The 21,906-nt window shown below is 40.4% G+C and overlaps 1 protein-coding gene across 1 annotated transcript; it reads left to right on the forward strand.

The window, feature by feature from the left end:
* The first annotated feature begins 2,484 nt into the window (after positions 1–2,484).
* LOC119729110 (myc protein-like) lies at positions 2,485–11,514 on the forward strand. Its single transcript, XM_038201627.1, has 3 exons — positions 2,485–2,624; positions 3,423–4,135; positions 9,133–11,514. Exons 2-3 carry the CDS (start codon positions 3,475–3,477, stop codon positions 9,807–9,809), a joined length of 1,338 nt encoding a protein of 445 aa, XP_038057555.1. The 5' UTR covers positions 2,485–2,624; positions 3,423–3,474; the 3' UTR covers positions 9,810–11,514.
* Positions 11,515–21,906: the final 10,392 nt, after the last annotated feature.

Genomic DNA, 21,906 nt, shown 5'->3' on the forward strand with positions numbered 1-21,906 from the left:
GATAAAGGTCCCAGTGCAAACACTCAAGATATCACTAATTCCAGGGTGCTAAAATGTTCGTTATTATTGAAAAATTGTATCATATCTTTAGTTTTGTGAGCTTTCTATCTTTGTTTTAACAAGTTCACGTCTTTGTTTGATCACTGCAGTGGAATGAAAAAGGCTCGAACTTTATTAATTTTGTTTAAGGTCACTGGCGTCCTCTAATTGTGTGCTTCTTCAAGTTCCAGGGATGATTTCTTACACTAAGTTTTAAGACAGGAAATGTCAATACATTCAAAAGTGATACAAATGTGAAAGACCTTTCCCCCCTTTTTTTCTTGTTACTAGGTGGTGTATAAGTGAGGCGTCTCAAAGCATAGTCACACACGTTGTTGCCATGGATACAGCTAAATTGACTCACGCCTCCGAGACATCCCGGTCGGAGGGAGTATGTGTGGCCTACACACGGGTACACTTTTGAGAGGGGAGCAACCCAGGGGAGGGGTGAGAAACGCAACAATCAGCCCCCCCCCCCCCCCGCCCACCTTCCCTCCTCTAGTCTAGAGTAAAACAATTACTGAAGTCATGTGATTCAAATTATTATTCAGCATATTAAAGCGAGAAAACCAAATGTCCACGTACAATAAATAGGGCCTAGGCTCTAAACAGGTCGGTATCTGAATCTGTCCACTTTAAAACTTACAAAACCGATGGCCTTGCAAAACTAGTACCGCAACGGAAACCATTGTCCTAATCAAGTTATTATAAACACAAAGTACGCTAGTACTGATAATTGTGGTGATACGTATACAATGATAGTTGACTATCAAGTCTGCCCGTAAAAATTGATGTCATTTTTGCCTATTGTGTGCACATACGAATAAATCCCATTAGTAATATTGTACATGTACGTGTACATGTGATGCACTACTGAACACCGTGCAATTTACATCAAGTAAATGTACATTGTACAATCGGCTTTGTTGTTAGCGCAGTACATACAGCGGAAATGATATTGGTACTTTACTTGCAAATGTATTAACTTTGTATTACAATTGTTTTGGCAATGTGCCCGGAAACTCCGCACCGGCGCGCGAACTTCTTTGTACCGCATACGCGTACCGTACCGACACTCGATCTTTTTTTTACGCAGTCATACGGAATTATACAAAATTCAACTGGGGCGTACAAACTTTCATTGCTGCGGGCCAGAGGTGGGTGAGCTATGAGATGGTTATCCCCTAAAAATGTTTTTTTTTTAGGGAAAATGCAGTTTTTGTAACCGTTGGATTATGCCGTTACTTGCAAGGATGTGTACTTCTCCGTACGTTTTAATAAGATGTTTCCAAATATAGCCGTCAGAACTGTTACCATTTTCAAGAAGAGTTGATGTTGTTCACAATAAACTTCTTTTTCTCTTCGTTGATTTTCACCAAAAAATAAGGTCATGGTGTGATATGTTTGCATCTGATACAACTAAATTCTGCAGCCCTGTTAAAATATCAAAATTTGCTTTCGAAGCTTTCATGAAAAGGCATGCCCCCTATGTGGACTTTTAATTCTAATATCCCACAGTTCCAATGTATCGATGTGACAAAACTTGTTACCCAACTTCGCATACTGTGTGGTGTGATTAGAGAATTGTAGAGTATTGGAATTTCTGGAGGAATTTCGAAGAGTAATTGCCGATTCACTTGCACGGTACACGAGTTTGTGTTGTACATGTACATGTATAGAGCTAGCACCCGCGGTTGTACGTAACCAGGGTATATTTAAAGACCGCAGATAATGCTCCAAAGCAAAGAAATTCTTTGTGTCGTAACTACCTTGCCCTTCTTTATCCAACACAAAAAGGCGATAGCAGACAGGCATTCCACAAAAGAAACACCCCTTTAGTGAAATGAAACGGTCTCTTTGATGACTGATTCTTGTGATTGGCTAGCAGCTGTGGCGCGGGCTTTTACGGCCCCGCCCACAAGGACGTATGTTTCCATCAGAAAACCTTCCGCGTCAAAGAAAATAATATTGCGCAATATTTGAGAAAAAACATGCAAGTAGTGAAAATTATAGAAAGATGTCCCAATGGTGTTTGACCTCATCATCTTAAGCCTTTACTTCATCCACTTTTGCGTTGTTTTCGCTTTTTAATAAATAATAACATACATGTTTTTAGACAAAGTAGATCATGACCTAAAGCGGGTACACACTATCTTGCAACACATTTTGCAAAAATTGTCTCGCTCAAAAATCCGACTTAAACGAAACTAAATTTCCAGATGAGCCGTCATTCCCTTTAACGGCACTGAAGTTTCTTTCCCTAAAATGTCTTAACTAAATATAACTGAATAATTATCCTGAGTTATCTCAAAGTTATTTATTTTTATTCGAGCTAATTATGTGCGATCGCTTTGTGAAGATTCAGCAGTGTTCGAATAGGAGTGGCACCCCCGTGCAGTCACCGTCAGCGCGGAGTAATATTTACCGGTGTTTTGCCGGTGCATTTATTAGCGGGATTTCCTCACAAGCTCGTAGTAAAACTGGGTTCACCGAGTTCACAGCTTGTTCCTGTGTCGCGCTGAACACCAAACCTTACAGTGGAAATTCGTTTCCTGTAGCAGTTTGGGACTGTTTCCGTTATCAAGGTACGTTGAAATCTTATATTCAAGTACATGATTGTCGTTATTCGCTTGTATCATCAAAGGAAAATGCTGAATTTTGCGAGCGAAGTGTTGTGTTTTTGGATGGCATGTGTGGAATTACAGATTTAAATGCCCGTGCGTTTCATTCATGAGATTGTAAGGAACGCCCCATTTCAAAACCCGCGGGTGACAGTCGCTGTAATTCATGTAATTGGAACTGAAATGATGTTTAAATTTTACTGCATTTCTAAAGATGGAAGAAGTAAATTACTTGTAAGAGTGCTAGTAATTTTTAATGCAATGCTCAAGCAATTTTATATTACTGTAGGAGCGGTACATGTCATTTATTTTCATGGCCGGCGTTGCCTGTCATGTCAATTTAGATTTTGTCTTGTTCGGCGAAATGACTTGACAGTGCAGTATGAGTAACTTGACCATTGAGTCACCGACTCAAGAATGTAACCTCAAAACACCGATTTATCTTCAGACTTGAGGAAGTCCGTAAGCAGAGCAGTATTACACATTGATGGTGTGTGATTTTTACATTGAAATGATCGATTTTTGACGTATAAAATTGTCTCACATGTCATGTATGTTTGACCTTGTTCAGTGTATTCACTTCCGTGTTCGTCAAGCGCGTATTTCAAGTTTGTATACACTTGTCACTTGCAAACAGGCCTAGGCTACACTGAATGTTTACAATGTAATACTTTTGTTTCTATTTCACCAATCGAACAAATACATGCAAATTCAGTACATGGTGCTATTTGAGACTAATTTTCATGATCCATTTTTTTTTAGGTCTGTTGCCGGTTTTTCCAGTACATTGGATTTATAAGAAGCAGCATTCACAATGGCATCGGTCATATCACTCCGATATTGCGACCATCGCGACCACAACTACCACCGTTGCTCCTCGGAGACTTCAGAAGTCAACTCCTTGGACGACAGCGAAGTGGATTCCTGCTTCATGGGCGCCGAACAGGAGGAGGAATTTTACGCCTCCAGCGTGACCCCGCCCACCCCCGGCGAGGATATCTGGAACAAGTTTGAGCTCTACCCGACCCCTCCGCTCAGCCCCAGTCATCCTGACGAAGACGACAGAGAGGTGGAGCACAATCTCAAATTTGAGGAGGAGTCGGATCTTCTTCACGAAGTCACCAACATCCTCATGGACGATGAGGATTTCCCCTGGATGACGCACAAGTGTCATTTCACCGATCCGGTCTTCCGCGCCCAGTCCCCGGTCACCCCACCCCTGATTCAGGACTGCATGTGGAGCAGCATCATCGCCGAGGAACGGCGGAAGTTCTTCATGAAGACGGGGAAAAAGAGCGAGGAGAAACCCAAGAAAGCCGCATCGTCCACAAACTCTCAGATGCTCCCGCCCCTGGTGCCTGCATCAGAGTACGGGTCGTCGGACTGTGTTGACCCATCAGCAGTCTTCCCTTACCCACTGAGCGAGACGCGATTGGATTTATTCAGCACAGGAACAAATACACCATCAGACTCTGGTAAGTATCTCAACTGCTCTGACAAAAAAAAAATTTGAAGTAGGCTAACCTTTTTTCTCCACAGCTCGTACCTCGTTTACAATATTAAGTATAGCCTAGGTTTGCTAAGGTCAAGTTTTGCTCAGGAATTGCCCTCTACACCTGCACAGCTATTAGGCCCCTACAACCTTGCAGTGTGGTTGAATCATATCCCCTGTCCAGGAAACAATTCCAAACTTAATACTAGGACCCTAGACATGCTAGAGTATCACTGTGTATGATTCAAGATTATAAATTCACAATTATGTAACTTGGTTGACTGTACAGCTTATGCCAAGCCAAGGAGCAAGCATGAATTTTCATATCCCAGGGTTGTTTTTACAGAATGCCCAAGCTAGTTGTAGCTTAATACATAGTCTTTTAACTCTTCATAAAGTTGTGGGTCAAAGAGACATTGAAAAATGACCATTTGACAATTTAATTGATCAGTGTTTCTTACAACCTGGGAGATGTTGCTAAAATGCTTACTGAAAGATCTTTTCTCGCATCATAAATAGCGCGTAAACTTTACAAGAAGTTTCATTTAACCCTTTGGATTAAGAACAACAAACATCACACAATTGAAAAAAGCACAGTGTGGATAGCCAACAATCCTTTAAAGCCATGGGTTTATAGCTGCTTAACTCTAGCCCCCAATTAGTCCTGCCATGAAAAACCTGAAGGATTTGTTGAAGATCTCATTCAGAAGCTCCTTTTACACCCAGTTGCTATACTGTCCTCCTTTTCAGCCTTGATAACAATGGCCTCCAGCTGGGCCTGTGAACTTGCTTTGAAGTTATTGTGGTCTGTGGTTTTCCCAGTCAGTGGCCAGACATGGGAAGGGAACATGTGTTTGCAACCCTTACAAAGAGGTGTTAATCAAAGGCACTAAGATGTGTGTTCACAAGTGCTGTCTTTTCTGTTAACACCTCCCTTAAATGTTGGGCCATAAACTAAGAAACCACAACTTTACAACCCTTCACAAAAAGAGGATTAAAGACAGACTCAATTGACTTTTTCACAAACTGAATGTTTTATGGCTTCACATGTTCACATTTTTGTGTTAATGTGCCATTGGGATTTTTTTTGTTAAATCTCAAAAACCCATCTTATGTTAAATTGAAGATTGAGATTATTTTGCTTCAGAAAGATTTTTTTTCTGTTCAGTAACATATGTAACCTACTTTGTACTATGACCGGTATTGCCTATTGCTTCACCGTTTGTTATGATTGCGCAAGAGTCATGCCTTAGTTTGCCATATGGACGCACTACTATCTGTAGCTGTCGTGTCAGCATGAGTATTGTGTGACAAGCTTGTGAACTAGGCACTGTGCAGTGGATTGCAATTCCATCAGACGACAAGTTGCTGGGTGTTGCGCAATACCTGAACTCCAACACACAAAAAAAAAAATCGATTTACAATGTGATCCACGAAAATACTTTGCACTTGGCAAAATTTAAAAACTTAAATTCAAAATAAAATGCCAACAGTAAATTTTCCATTTGATATTTTTTTGTTACACTTACATTACAGTGATCACTTAATCAATGGACGTTTTATAGGACTAAATCTGCATATGACCTTGTTTTCGGTTTTAAAAGAAAAATGGAGGGGTGCGATATGAAAAGTGGATATAGTGATTAGGAGATTTTTTTAATTAGTGAAATGAGAAAAAAAATCTGAGAAGAACATTGTGTACAGTTGAGTAACATTGACCATACTTGAAAATGCCAAATCAGATTGTAAATATTGCACAAGACCATTATCTTTCTGTTAACTATACATTACATCAGCGTTATCATTCAGTCAACATTTGTGGCTCGGATATAAATATTCAGTGCCCTATATCGTTAAACCAGAGTTGGTATCTTCCTGAGCTTTCTATAGCAAAGGTTATAATATTGCCCAGGTGAAGTTGGGTTTTCATTCAAAGCGATCACTTTTCTTGCGCAACATAAAACCAACAGTAACATTTTTTGGACAAAAATTATTAAATGCCACCCACCCTTTGGCAGATGTCCTACTTCAGGATGATTTTGAATGACGGTGTTTTAGTTAATTATCAGACAGAACAGAAGTATACCTACGTACTGTCCATGGTTCATTAGTTATGAAGGCCCAAGCTGAGCATAAAAAAAACCACCCACGATATAACATCCACCCACTCCATTCGAGTAGGTATCTAAACAGAAGCCGTCCCCATATTGTAGTAGGTACACTGAATTCGTCTCCCCGCGTAAAAACCCTGCCCACACATGAGTACTTAACATGCAAGGCTTTTGTTTGTAAATACAGGTTGACTAGAAATGTCAAAGAGGTCAATTTCATTAAAAAAAGACAGCAGAGAAACATACCTTGAGATTTTGAACATTTAAAATCCTTGAACGACACCCTTCTACTATTGAATTAAGCATTATAAGGGAATGTTGGCTTAATATCATCCGCAAGTATGTAAACCAGTGTTGGAGGTCTCGAGGCCGGCCTCGGCCTCGAGGCCGGCCTCGAGGCCGATTTTCATGGCCTTGGCCTCGGCCTTGGCCTCGGAGGTGCAAGGCCTCGGCCTTGGCCTCGGCCTCGGAGCCTTCCGGCCTCGGCGAATCGGTCGAGGCCGGCTCGAGGCCGCCCATTTTGATGTGTTTTCTATTCTAAGTAAGTTTAATTTTTTACCGTATCAAACCCTCGAGATTCTGCCGCAGTGGGTTCCGTGAAACGAACGCATATACGATGTACGCACGAATGAACTGGAAATGGTTGCATTGAACGTACTCACGTACGTAGCATCTTCGCCTAGCCTGCGCTTCAGCTTTCCACGTGCGTTATAACTGTTACTGCGTGCCAGATCACTGCATAAGTCTGGCACCAATCCCATCTGCGTACAATAACATGTGGTAGTAGACTAGTCTGGTTGCAGTGTTGTACACAATTTTCTCGTTTACCTTTAAAAATGATTTGCGGCAAGGTGCGTCAAGCTTAATCATTTCTTTTTATAGGCCACTGTTTCAGTAAAAGTCTGCACTTTCTGGGTACGATCGAGTGTACTAGTCCGTACCATTTTTTTTTCATAAAGATATGATAAAAACAGTTACGATTTATCAAGTAGATTTTATTTTTACACGGTGATTTTATTTGAAAGTTCCGGCTCACACGGTAATGTTTGGCGCAACTGGTCGATATGGAAAGCGCGATTTCAGAATTCGTTGTTCCATCCAAAAAAATGCAAAGTTCTGAATGAATGTTTTAATAATAGGAGTTAGTATTCCTCGTGGTACCAGGATACTTTTTTGTATTTTTAGAGCCATGTTGATACTTATTACATGTATAAGCACGGTTTGAAATTGACTAATTTTGCGTGGTTACAGATATACGGCCAAAACCTCTGGACTCCCTACCTCTTGCCATGATCTTAAAATTCTTCGAGGCCATTGGATTCAAATCGGATGATCCGAGAATTCATGGTCATTTTGATGAACTGAGTGATATCATGCACGCATGTTCCGTGTTGCCGTGTTGTTTGGGGCGGGATTGGCCATTGCCAGACTTTGTCTGGTACCGCAGTATTAACAGTGATAATGCGTGGACACTTATCCCGTTGTGTGGAGCGGGATTGGAACTATGCTTTGCCCGTGCGTAACGGCGGGCCGTCTGGCATTGTCTGTTCGCATCGCGGCGTTTGCTCGGCGCGCACCTGGACAGTGCGAAGGTCGGGGGGAGGTCGTAACTTTTTGGTTATGAGTGGTAAAAACCGGATTCACTAAATCAAGTTGTTGTTTATTTAATGGGGATTCCTATGATATTAAGCATTTTGATAGGTTTTGAAAATAAGATTTATAAAACATGCTAAAAGTAAATAATGTAAATCTTACAGAATAGAAACTCAAAATTTGGCCATTTAAGGGCAAACATCTATGAGCCTGAATCAAACGCCATTGATTTGTTGTGTAATTTGCTTTCAGTGATACAAAACTTGAGATTTCTTTCTTTAAAAAATAAAATTCGCCGGACTCCCTACAAGAGGAAACCCATTGCAAGCTGTAAATTTGTAAGCCAGACACTCCGAAACTCAGTGAATTCAACTAAAAAGATGTTAAAACTCCAACATAATCTTAGCCTTGTTTTAGTGATTTACATTTTATTACGTCTTTGATAGCTGGCCTCGGCCTCGGCCTTGGCCTCGGAGGTGGTGGCCTCGGCCTTGGCCTTGGCCTTGCGGTTGTGGCCTCGGCCTCGGCCTTGGCCTCGGAGATTGTGGCCTCGGCCTCGGAGGTTGTGGCCTCGACTACAACACTGATGTAAACACTTTTTTTTTTATTAAAATCTTAATGTTGGAATTTTGTTTAAGAGAAAAATAATCCTACAATTGTAATGAACACCAAGATGAACCGGCAGTTATTTTTTTTTCAAAAATTGAAAAATGCAGTAGTCTGTATTTAGAATTGACAAAATAAACGTTGATAAATAAATATATCTTGCAGCATCTTGGTGCCTCAGATGCACGTCTCGTTGCATCTTCTTTGCTCCACGGTTTAACAAATTAAAGGAGACCACTACTATAAAAACCTAGGATTGCATCAGATTAATAGTCTCGACCTGTGGTGGGCCTGCATCTTAATGATTAACTCGGACACACGCTGACCTTGATTAGTGTTATAAGGGATGACAACTAAATTGGAATAAAACCTCAAGACTTGCTTGGGTTTTTTCCCCGTCTCCTGTTTTTATGTGGCCATAAAGGCAGACAAGTCGATTAGCTCAGACCTTCCCTAGATTTTTCTTTTACCATCTTGTCTGTCTGGGTTTGGGTTCAATTGGTACTTTGGAGGTCAGGCCACTTACAGAGATTAGATTTATTTCTTTTTCGGGTCATTTAATTTGAATGGGTTTTTTTGTATGGCATGGTCATCAGGCAAGCTTGGTATGCCATTTGAAAGTTAAAAGAGCGTCGTCCTTAATGAGATTTCTTTTCTTATGTCTTCACAGAAGAAGAAATTGACGTCGTAACAGTTGAAAAGAAGTTTTCCAGTCAGCACCACCACCATCATCATCACAAGTCGCACGCCACGACAAGACCCTACCACAGACATCAGACGACAAAGCCTAAATCATCGCAGCAGCAGCAGCAACAGCAACAACAGGCCATCAATATCACCTTACTTGGCAAGCGGGGGCGCCCTTCCAATGCTACCATCCTCGCCATCCCGATTAAGAAGCTGAGGGCAGAGGGCAACCTGGAGGAAGTCAAGCAGATGTTGCAGAAGTCCAATCTGGTCCGGACCTCATCCTCGAGTCACAGTCGAGGGAGCAGTCGCGGGAGCAGCCGCAACAGCAGTCGGCCTTCCAGTCTTCCTTCCAGTCAGCCTGGCAGTCATCCGTCTTCCGACTCGGAGGATACGGAGAAGAGGGCGTGTCACAACGTCTTGGAGAGAAAGAGGCGGGAGGATCTCAGGACGAGCTTCCTTCACCTGCGGGATGAGGTGCCAGAGCTGAACTCCTCGGAGCGTGCTGCCAAAGTCGTCATTCTCAAGAAAGCAACGGACTATGTCATCAGCCTTCAAGACAAGGAGGAGAGTCTTAAGATGGAGTATGAGACAGAAAACAGAAGGAACCTTCATTTGAGGGAGCGGCTGGAAGCCTTGCTGGCATCTGTGCCGATGTAAAAACACTTCCCCAAACCTTGAACTTGGGACCAAGGACGTTAGGACAAGTTGAGAGGCTTCTTGCAAATTGAAGAATTTGCTGAGGTTTTCTTAATCCTGGGCTGTTTGATAAAGTGAAAGTGGAGTCCTCCTATTTTTGTTGGATGGAAACAAACTATTATCGCAGAGAAACTCTGGAAGACTTGCGAAAACAAGAACTGCCTTGTTGTAACTGAGCAGCTGATGAGAAGGGACTTGGAACAGTTTGTGAGAAGCGATTCATAGAAGAAATGTTTATTTTTGTAAATAGGTTTTGCGATTGGTTTGTATTGAAAGAGTTGTTCGGTCTGTATGAGTTTACAGCCCTTGTATATAATGTATCAAAGCAAACAAAATAACAGATGTATGTCACAATATTTTAGTTCTTCTCATATTATATCTAATTATGTTTTGTAATTCTTTTATATATTTTTTAACATGCACATTTAACAAAAGTTAGAGCCTTACGAGAAAAATGAAAGCTGTCGTGGAAGCCCAAGAAAGTTTGTTTCTGTTTCTCGTCTTTTTGGTCAACAATTATGTCTGGACCTCAAAAGACTTCGTCTTTAGAGCTGAAGGACAACTGAGAGCAAAGATCGATACTGTTCCGAAATGACATATTTTGTCAAAGCTAGGCTTGTTGATCCATTTTTCGAAAACCTTAAAATTAAATGCTTTGCACATTTTGAACGAAAAGTACTGAAGAAAGTACTTTGAAAGAAGCAGATGAAAAGAAGAGTTTGTTCTGACCTCAAAGGACTTTCACCAGCATTTCCATACTTGCATGAAGCCAAACTACTTTGTACTTGTGCATGTTTTTTTGTTTTGCATCATTTCTCATTACAAATAACGTCTGATGATTATTTGGGTTTTTTGGTGGCTTGTTTGTTTTTTTCTTCAGAATATTATTTCAATGTGCAAACTTTATTGAACTTCTATTTTCTTACTTTATTTTTTGATTTTTGAGATAAAAGAGCTTACGCATTTGAATCCTTTTAATTAGTGAATTTAAAGAAGAATGAAAGAAATCAAGCCTAGTTCTTGGGTTGGGAGTTCTTGTTAGGTTAAAAAGAATTTCTTGGGAATTTGTAACTTGAAATAGCATTTTTAACGAATTCGGAGCTAGGAAGTTCCTTTTTGGTCAAAACTTGATTTTCAAAAAAATATAAGAAAAATGATTATGAAAATGTGGCTGGTTTGTCAAACAAAATGAATTTGTTGTCTTTCTGATAAGAACTGATCATTTTACCAAAAAGCATTATTGCTATCAAAATTTTAGCAATGACCACCACTTCAAAATTTTATCTGAATCTCCAGTTTTTTCAAGGAATTTTCAAATAGTTTTAAAATGGTTTCAAACACTGTATATCTGAGAAAAAGAAAAATTAATTTCTGATTGATTTCAAATTAACCCTCATGCAAATCTTCCAGTTTATTTGAATGACCAAGTAAAATTTACCATTATTTGAATGCAAACGTTTTAACAATTGAAATTTGTTAATTAAGGAGTTGCTGTTGATGTCGTTTACTTTCTAAGTTTTTTCCACTGCCAGTTTACAAGTTGCAAATACCGCCCGTATGGAGTTGCTTTTCTTTTAATTTCTGATCACTATAAAATTGTTGCTAGTTTGTCTTGCAAGTGTACGAGAAAAACCCAGAAAATATACTTTCAACGATGGCTTTTAAATACCCCGTGTAGTTTTGCGTTTCTTTGTTGTATATGCGTGTCCAGTGCCGGTTAATCCCCATGTACGCAACAGCTGTGTTAAATAATTGTGTACACACAGTTTCTTTATCTGCAAAAGCGCGCCATTTCAGTCACGTGGGTGACCTTTTGTCGTCTGGAATGTCATTAATATTCATGAGGGGGTGTGTGCACCGCGGTTGGCATGCCAAGTTTCAAACAAGTTGACGTCGGATCCCGGACGGCCAACGTGAAGGGGAATTTTACCGTGAGAAGTGAGCTCCATGGAAAAATAAATGTTACCGTTTTGAGCAGCGTTTGTAAATATTTTCAAATTGGAAATGTTCGAAAGTTGCATTAGGGAAATAAACAGGGGTGTGAAATTTCAGCTTTAAAGCTAATTTCAGCTTTTTTTGGTGTTGGATTTCAGCTTTTTCCCACACTTGCTGTGTACAAAAGTATAGAAGATTCACAAAGTTGGCTTTTTTACACCTTTTTCAGCAGTTTTCAGCTATTTTTTTGTCAGTGGTCACTCAGTAATACCCCTGAATAAAGAAGTCGGTGTCCATTTCCCCTAGCACTCCAAGAAAGACCGACTGTTTTGTTCTTTATTTTTAGCGATTTTGGAAAGGGGGAGCTTAGGGGTTGTTGATACAATAAAATTAGTACATTTTTTGTACATGTATCGGTTTGGCGGAAGGTACAAATTGTAATTTGGGAAGAAATTTGTCCGTGGATAAAATATAATGGAAAGTCGATTTGAAAAAGAGTGAATGATAACTAGCCAACTGTCATCATGTCCAAATGCGCGCAGACTATTTTGAATCAAAAGTCAAACTATTTTCGATGTAATTATCATCTTCATTAATCCAGATTCAACCAAAAAATCGAGGAACGGCTGCTGTTTTTATAACGAACGTAATAAATTACCCCAAGCCACCGTGTGGTGGCGCCATTCAGTTCAACAATGGGGCTCTTGTGGGCTCGGCTGGTTCCCACGACCTTGCGGGCCACAAGTGGAGTTCCAAAAAGTTTTGAAAATGAAAGTAAACTATTCGATATCAATGCCGCTGGGAAAAAACATTCCGTGAATACTTTAGGTTACGACTGAAAAGTTGAAATTGAAAGAGTGTTTTAGGAAATAAAAGTAGGGGACCGGATTTGACTTTAAATAGTTTTTGTGTGTGTAAAAGACCGTCAATGAATTGTGGAGGAATAACTTAGCTCGGTGGACAAGGAACTTGTGAAGTGCATACATTGGGAGTCACGTCACAGTCTGAACTATACACGACCCATATTAAAGGGAATATACATCATTTGCTCTTGCTGTAATTTTCAGAAATGGATGGAATTGGGGGGTTGGAAATATATAGCAAATATAGTTACACTGACTTTTTTGAGGTTTTGGGTTCGAAAATGCTATAAAAACCAAGAAAAACGATCATTTTCCTGTAGTCTGGTTCCCTGACTCCATATAAGAAGAAACAGAGCAGTTTATATACATACATTAGGGAATTGTAAGGTCAGGGAACCAGTCTAGCTGGCTCGTACCCGTCCATAGGTTTGTAATCGAATGCAAACAAGTGCGATGGTCAATTGGGGCCAGTATTTGAAAAAAGCCAGTTGTTTCCAACGCTGATCGGCCGATCAGCGTTGGAAATTGATACAAAAATACCACTTTTCTTGAAAATGACAGTATACCAGGTGCCATGATTTTACAGAATGCTTTACACTGTCATTCACTAACAGTCCAGCAAGGTATTTCAAAATAATTTGGTAGTTTTATTTTTTGATGTTTGCAAATGTTGTATTTTCCCTTTAACTTAAAATGTAGCGGTCTCTTTTTGTAAATTAATACGATGTGCTTTTCTATGTGCCTTATTCAAAGTCCCCAGCTTAAAGAAATGGGGAAAACAATTGGATTGTCTCAAAAATTACATATCTGTGCATGACACTTCCGTCAGTTTCGTTTGTGAGAAATTGTTGGGTTTTGCTTGTTAGTACAGCAGCCAACAAAACCCCGTCTGATGTTCTGAAAAGAACAAGGTCGTGACTGATGACACCTTTCCTTTGAATAAACTCTGACTACTTCCCCAGCAAATGATTCCATCCTGAGTCACAACAATGTTGTTGTTTCAACCATTCTTAAACGGATAACTCATGGTGACATCAGTACCCAGGTCCTTCTCTCTTATAACATAACTGCTCCTGGACGCTCGCGAGTGATGAGCATCACATCCCTCAACAAGATGTGTTCTTGCCCGGCCCACTAGACCGGTCCAATAAATTATCAATTCAAGTGGGCGTGTACACACAGCGACCGCAGACTTTGAAGATTTCCAGCAGACCCCAGATGTAGACTGCCTGCTGGAATGCCTGTTTGTCTTGGTTGCTATGGAGACCGCATACCTGACTCACATCCCTGGCATTCTCTTCGTTGTGCAGGAGGCGCGACATCGCAGCCTGATTTCTCGTCTTCATTTCCTCGTTTTCTGTTTGCACAAGGCTCGCGATGCTTACAAGACAAACTTCAACCGGAAAACATGTACTAAATACAAATTACTGCCGAAGCAAAAAGAGATGCTGGCAAAGCCTTGCCATTTTTTTTTTGTAAAATGTTGCTCGCATGTTGCATGATTTGCTTGTTGAGACAAAAAACAAGCAATCAGTCTGAGCTGAGACAAAACAAGCAATCCTCCTCTTGAATAGTAGTCTTGTTATAAATTCACTGATTGGGCTCTCTTTTCAATCCTGTGTCATAAAGTCATGTTTTAACACTTCTCCAAGAAGTACAAAATGATACGAAGATGATCGTCTCTTTTTTTATTGAGATTTGTCGATTCATTCACGGGCTAAGACGATTGAGAAACATCCAGAGTGATGGAGAACGGTGGTATAGAATCTTTCAATAAAATCTTGGAGGTACAAACTGAAATAAAAGCTAATCTTCGATTCCTATTACTAGATCTGCTTGATGGATGGGATTTTATTTCCGTTCTCAACTACAGAAGAAGAGAGATCGACAAAACTGTGAAACGATTTTGGGTTACCATAAAAGCGTAGACTTCTGTTGGGATATTATGCCTCACTAACGGCGACATTAAACCACTTTCAACTCGTTCTTCGAGTTCTTTAATTATAAGCCCTTGTCGCGCACACAATGGGCTGATCATTGACTTTAGGCTCAAACTTAATACCGCCCATTTTACTTCTGCTTGGCCTGCCCCCAAAAGGCTGAAGAAGAAAAGAGGCTAAAAGCCGGGCGAAGCTTCCCAGACAAAACTTGGTCGGCGGGAGAAGAGATTTGCACATAGCGGTACAGGTAAACCCCGTCGTTATTTGCACGTGAATAACAAAGGCGATCGGGTTTTCCAGTAATAAATGTCGAAGAGAAATGGAAACTGGGAAGTCATTGAGACGAAGGAGAATGGTGAAGGCTCAGTAGCCAGTAGCACAGCGTGCCTCTTAGGATGTTTGACCGACTGTTGGTCAAACTAATTATGGGCCTAACTTTAAAGCGCATTTCTTAAGAGTGGACACAAAAGGCGAAAAATGTTATCATCTGGAATTGAATGACATAATGTAGGCCTATACTTAACACGAATCGATTTAAAATGAAATCGTGCAATTCGTTAATATATGCATTGATGGAATGTACTGGTTTTTTTTGTTGAATGCAAGTTTTGATGAATGAAAGTTTGAAAAGCTTTGTGAAGTGTAGCGCTGGATTATTGTTGGGAAAATCCAGACGATATAAGATTGGCGTTGATGAACGCAAATCGCCGAGTCATAATTATTTGAGACTCGAGTCATTTACTGAAGCAATCCAAAGACTAGATTGCAATGCGATTGGAACATGTAGTTAATGCAGTGTAGTCGTATCCGATGCATCATTGATGAGAGTACGTATTTCTCACAGCAACGAGCCAACCCGCGTGCTTTTCACGCGCGGTTTAGCACCATTACATAAACTTGTTCAAGTCTTCCCCGGATGCAAACTTCTTCATCCGAGCTTTCGCATTAGAAGGACCTCCGGCTTTGTGCCTCCTCTTCTAAGGTTCAGACCAGCATATGCACGGACCTATCGACTGGTGTCAAATCTAGAATCCTCCCTGACCTTCACCGCGCTGTCTCATCGCTGTCTCATCCAGACGTCTTCATCATCTCGTAGACGTCTTGATTCACTCGGATGCGGTTTTATCAATGAGTCATCAGAGAGCTAGAGACTCATCACTAGATAGGGGCGGGGCCTAGACGCGCATAGCTCGCCATCCGCGCATACTTTGAATGCGTGAACATCAGACGCGTTGACATCAGGGCACGAGTTTATTTTTGGGATGTCTCGTCATCGTATTTGAGATAAATCATGAACTTGTTTCCAAAATTCCAAGAACAAACTACGAAGTGATGATAAAGCACAAAATAAACAAAACGCATCTTGTAAAACGGATACAGAAGCACAACTCAAGTGGTTTAAGTGTTTTGAATTTACTCTCTTGCTTATTCCCTTTTATTTTGTTAGCCAAAATTGCTTGAAACGAATTCGAAATTAAACTTCTTATAGAGGTTTTGATGCCAGATTGTTAGATTTTCAGATACTCCTCTGTAATGTGCATGTCCTCCTTTTTCTGAGGGTATCCTCATCTCCGGAAGGTGTCCTTTCTCTCTCTTCTGTTTCATAATTCATTTATTCCCCACTTAAGATCAACTTGTTTTGGATATACCCTCCCCTCCCAATGACTATAAAAAGACACAGTTGTCAACACCCAATCATCAGAATCCACAACAAAAACCAAGGAAGGCAATGCAATATGCATATTGTTCATGAAATAACGCCTAGATTTGCCAGAGTATCCATGTTCAAGTAATGTTCTAATATTGCGTCTGCATAAATAATGGTACGCGCATGAATTATTCATAAATTGCTTTCCCGAGCTCATCCCTCGGATCGCGGACGGGAAAACGCAAATGACCCACTGTCGGCTGGCCTAGACGGCGTTTGTGACGGATCTCAGACAAGCTGCGGTCAATTCACAGCGGCTGCTCTCTCGTCACAACAACAACATCACTCAGACAAAGAGGACAAGGCGAGATGGATGAGGTTACCAAGGCAACGCCCAGGGGGGATGTCACTGTGTGTCTGCGGTTATCGGATGAGACCACTGATGCGGGAGGGGAGGAGAGGAAACAGCCCTGAGATTGCAGGCGGATGGGTTGCTACGAGGTGATCGAGCTGGAGAGGACAAAGAGAAAGATGTTGTCATCTGAAGGTGGGCTGTACACTGAAGAAAATGACTGGATGTTGCTGCTGAGTGAGTCAGTATATGTGTACGTCTCCAATCGCATGTTTGTGTACATGGGAGGAATGACGCAGTCTTTGTATATGCTCACAATGAATCAACCGCCGATGTGATTGACTCATTTTTTATATTCTCAGAGGCGCGCCGTATAATATAGCAATCACCTTTCATGTATAGGAGGTGCGATTGACAATTTCACAACAAATGCTAAAATCTTGAGCTTGTTGACTGATAAGGAGCACATTGATGTTTGTTTTGCAACACAAATTGTGGGTTAATGATTAGTGAATGATATAGAAACAGGTCAGGGACGAACATCGCAGACTGAATGCCAATTAGGCCTAGGTAACAGCGATGGGGGGAATACAAATTATGGCCCTGGTGTGAGAAAGCATGGCTATACGGACATCAAGGTAGAATTTTTTTTTAAATGTATAGTTTTCCATTTCAATTTTCATGCAAATAGCCTGAGGAGTTCCATTGTGCGATCAGACTCTTTTTGAATGTCAGACGCATTCGGGTAAAACGTTTTTTTGTGAAATCGACATCTGCATCCGACTGTGGTCATTATAGTCAGATTATGACGGATTAATTTCTGGTTGGGGCAGCCGGCATCGGTTTCAATTATTAATGAAGCAAATTTTCGTATTGTGACAATATTTTCAGTCGTTTAAAAACTGTAATTTGTTAGTTTTTCCTTTTTTGATTTTTTTTTTTAATAACAATGAGCTTGTGAGCGTGAGTTTTGTGAGGTTTACAATGGACGGAGTGGAGGACACAGCACAGTACGTCGCTTGTCTCTTGTCTATAAATATAAGTATTTTTTCTTCAAGGTGATTCAGACGGAAGAGTTGGATCAATGGTTACGGTGTTCGTCTCAAGTGCGATGGAACGTGGGTTCGAACACACATAGTGTTCTTAACCAGACATTATAAATGCCTCGCTCCATAATTAAAGTTTAAATAGGTACCTGCTGTATTCTCCCTTGTCCGTTGCCCCCCCCCCCCCCCCCCCCCCCGCTCGTCTGTAAGCTTAGCGATAATATTTGAGAATGTTTTCCAAGAAGACTGATAACACCGTTGGCGTGGTTGGTTTGAGCTGTTGGCGATGATGTACAAAAGTCTTGATAACATCATTAGTATCACAAGCAGAATTTTTGTGGACGGGTGGCGGTTTACTTAATAGTCTAAAATTCATTCCTGTTGTCATAAATAAATGGCGTCGGGTGATTAATAGGGTCAAGGATTTGACAGGGTGGAATGATGGATGTAAACGTTATCCCAAAAATGTCTACACTGGGAAAAAGTTTACAAGTCACACTTCGTCGTCGTCGTCGTCGTCGTTTTGCCCAACTTTTTACCCAACGTTGGTACAATAGTCAACATCCACATCTTTTGAGCGAATAATGCCCAACGACCATTGGGCAAACACGTTTACCCAAAACTTGGGGAAAATTACAGACGGAACAGTTGAGTACCTTTAATCATCCATTAGTTGGGTAAGTGTAAAAGAAACCAATTGTTGGTGAGCCATTTACCGAAAAATGGTCAATAAATTTTGACAAGTTGTTGGTTAGTATTTTCTCAATTATTGGTTACTAAGAAGAGTCATATGTTGGGTACTATATTGTATAGATTTGCTTATTTTTACGGCAATTTTGTTGACCAATGGTTGGTGTTTGCGGAATGCTTAAATAAGGGATACCTTTAAAGCGAGGCTTTTTTTGCAAAACCCTTTAAAGCATTTAAAGGGGAGTTGATCACGCTACATGTGTTTTTTTTTAATAATGATCTTTTTAAAATACGATTTTCAACAATAATACGTGGACGACTTGATGTTCAATTATTTCAGAATTAAATATAACTCGAGTCCAGACAATACGGGTAAAATATATATGTTGATGACTTGGTTTTCAATTACTACATACATGTAATTAAATCTAACTCAAATCAAGACAGCATGCTTTAAAAAAAATATATGTTGATGGCTTGGTGTTCAATTATTTCAGAATTAAATATAACTCAAATCAAGACACTATGCTCTAAAACAATATGTTGATGATTTGGTGTTCAATTATTTCTGAATTAAATATAACTCGAGTCCAGACAACATGCTCTAAAACATAATGTTAATGACTTGGTTTTCAATTACTGCATAATTAAATATAACTCAAATCAAGCATGTTCTGGAAAAAATGCCAGCTAACGATGAATGCATTCCGTTACTATTCAAACGGTTTAAAATTATGTTTGATATTGGAATTGGGTCCTTTATGTGCAAAATGGTAGATGCGTCTCAGGAAAAGATGGGTGTACCCCCCCCCCCCCCTCCATTGATTTTTGGCTTTGAGTACATGTATGTATTTGTCTTACAAATCAATTCCTTTTCACTGCACCACACAACCGCTCGAACATCCCCCATTGGAACGATACATGGAATCAGCGGGGTATTTCCAGATTTTATGTCATAACTGAACTGCAAAGTTAGCAAAAGTGCCCTCTCTCGTGAAAAAAATCCAACATTTTGGGGAAAAAAAGTTATTTTACTCGACATTTCAGTAAGTTTATCAAACCATCAAATAGAAACCCAATAAATGGACAACGTTTGCCCAAATCATAGAAATTTTGATTTGATCAATGGTGGTCAACATGCTATTTTACCCAACTGAAAATTGTATCCATTATGTTGCGGTGAAATTTCCCAAAAAATGCCGAAATGAAGTTGCCCAGCTTTCATTTACCCAGCATTTTTGGCAGCGTGAAGTAGGCCTAAACATGGCGCGTCTGATCTGTAGTCTCCAGCCAGCACTGTTATTGGTCTCCTTGTTCGGGTCTATGCTGCCTAGTCATGTTCATGTTTTGATAGCCTTGACATTGATGATATAATGCCAATTTTTTTTAAAAATATTTTACATCACCCTGCAGTTTCTAATGCATCAGGCTATGTGAGACTGAGACCTCATGGGGTATTTTCCAATTCCAAGTAATATTTCTATTTGTTTGTCTCTATAGTGTCTATATTTCCTGTAAGAATAATCGCTGTAAGAATAATCGCCAATTTTCGATGCATGAAAAGAGCATGCATTTATTTTGAAAAAAAAGTTAACAGATTTCAGAGAATCGCAGGACAGAAATGCAACTGTTTGTTTTCAAACTAAACAATGACTTGTTTGAACTATCCGATCCCCTTTTCTTTCTGCTGATCTATAATCATTTTAAACACCGATGCCTGTTGATCTTTAACCAATTCTGTTTAAATCCCAAGAGTTTTCAACCGATGCTCAGGCTCTATTCATCGTAAGAGACCCGTCACAGCAACAAAGGAATACTTAACGTACCCATTAACAATGAAGCGACCAAACACAGTACCGGGAGGGCAGAGGGAAAGACAAACATTTTGTCCGGGGGCGGTGGGGTAGAAAAGGGCCGAGGGTCCGAATATCGATGGGTCGCCAAGAGGGGTGAAAAGGTGGGGAATTGCCCCCCTTGATCAGGGGGTTCATGAACTAACCGAAGGACGAGTGTAATGAAGGGGTACATAATTGCCAATCATTGGTACTCGAGAGGGATGATGTTTTTTTTTTCCAATTCGGGGTTCTAAAGTTTTGAGACTTTCTGCGAGTAATTGGAGGATTTTTGGTGTGAGAATCCGACTCGATGGGGCTAGGGATGGAACTGAAATGTGGATGGTTGGATCAAGGGGTGGTTGGGATAATAAAGTTGGTCTATTGTATTTTGTAAGACTTGAGAAATTTTTTAAAATGTTACGAAGCGAGGAGGAAATTCGAAGAGACATGACACTATGTCGAGGCCGGAGAAACGTGTAAGGAGAAAGTTAATTGCTGATGGCATTCGCAGAGGTGAAGTTACGTCTGAATAAAGACAAAACCGAACGGATCACAAATTTAAACCTTTATTCATCGGAATGTTATATGTGAATTTTGATTAATCGCTTACGAAATGCAGAACGTGTAGAGCTTGTATATTAGATGGGTTATTGTGGCAATGGATAGGTATTCACTCTTCCTTGATAGTTGGAACGTCTTGGGGAATAATCTGAGTATTTCGCCAAATTGTGTGGAAATGGGATATCCTATCGGTATCATTGACGTCTAGTTTTGTCGGCAGTAACCAGCTGATGAGAAACGTCTCGCGTCCCACGGATCGGACCACCAACCAGAATAGTTTGCATACAAAGCCGGCTATGTCAATCCCAGTTGAAAAGCTCTCTTTCTACCTGACGCGTCCGGTCAATCTTTGATCTGAAGATCAGGGATGCGGTGATGGAGGCCACCGGTATTGTCTCCTTCAACCCCCAAGGGGTGTGCACTAGCGTGGCATGGGGGAATGGTATGTCTTTAATCCTCCCATGGATCTCCTAGGGGCGTTGGGGGTCATACCGTGGTTGATCAATATCACTTAGTCTAGCCGGAGCTCTAACTAATCCGGCTTTTCCCAAAAACGCAACAGTGTCACCGTGCTAATTATACAGGGATCAACTCCCCGCCTCTTCCCGTTAGTGTTACCTTTTGACTGACCAAAGTTATTAAGAGGTAATCATTAGTTCATTGACGCTTAGTTAGGGATTTTGAGAAGAAAAGAATTGTGGAAACACAACTGAAAACTTCACACTTGTTATACAGGATCAATACGGTGCGTTGCATTTTTTTTGTAATAACAACCGCAAAGCATAAGATATGTTTGAGAGATTGCAGTCTGAAATTTAAAAAAAGACGAGGATTTCGTCCGTAATTTTGAAAAGTAAGTTCCACTCATGACGTGATCAACGCTGACGGGATATATACCTCGGTTTGGGCTGCGACATTGTGGCAGTTCAAAAGTTGCTGCCTCGCACCACGTGATCGCAATTGTGATTTTTTTTTTATAATCTCCATGGTTACAGACATGGAGGTAAGTTGTGGAAACAAAAAAAACCAGTACTGATTAAAAGATAATAATATTGAGCTCCTTGCTACAATTACCTGACTTCGTATCTCTGCTGATGTTAATTATCTTTTCTATCAACTGATAATGGTAAGTACATGTAGTTTGCTGTTGAGGCATCCAGAAGTTTGTAATAAATTACCATCGTTATC

Source organism: Patiria miniata, unplaced genomic scaffold (genome assembly GCF_015706575.1).
Source record: "Patiria miniata isolate m_02_andy unplaced genomic scaffold, ASM1570657v1 HiC_scaffold_20, whole genome shotgun sequence".
In the NCBI taxonomy this organism is placed as follows: Eukaryota; Metazoa; Echinodermata; class Asteroidea; order Valvatida; family Asterinidae; genus Patiria; species Patiria miniata.

Excerpts from the sequence above, each read along its gene's own strand:
- LOC119729110 (XM_038201627.1), top strand. The coding sequence starts at position 3,475 with ATGGCATCGGTCATATCACTCCGATATTGCGACCATCGCGACCACAAC. Across the intron at positions 4,136-9,132 it reads AAATACACCATCAGACTCTG|AAGAAGAAATTGACGTCGTA; the intron begins GTAAGTATCTCA and ends ATGTCTTCACAG.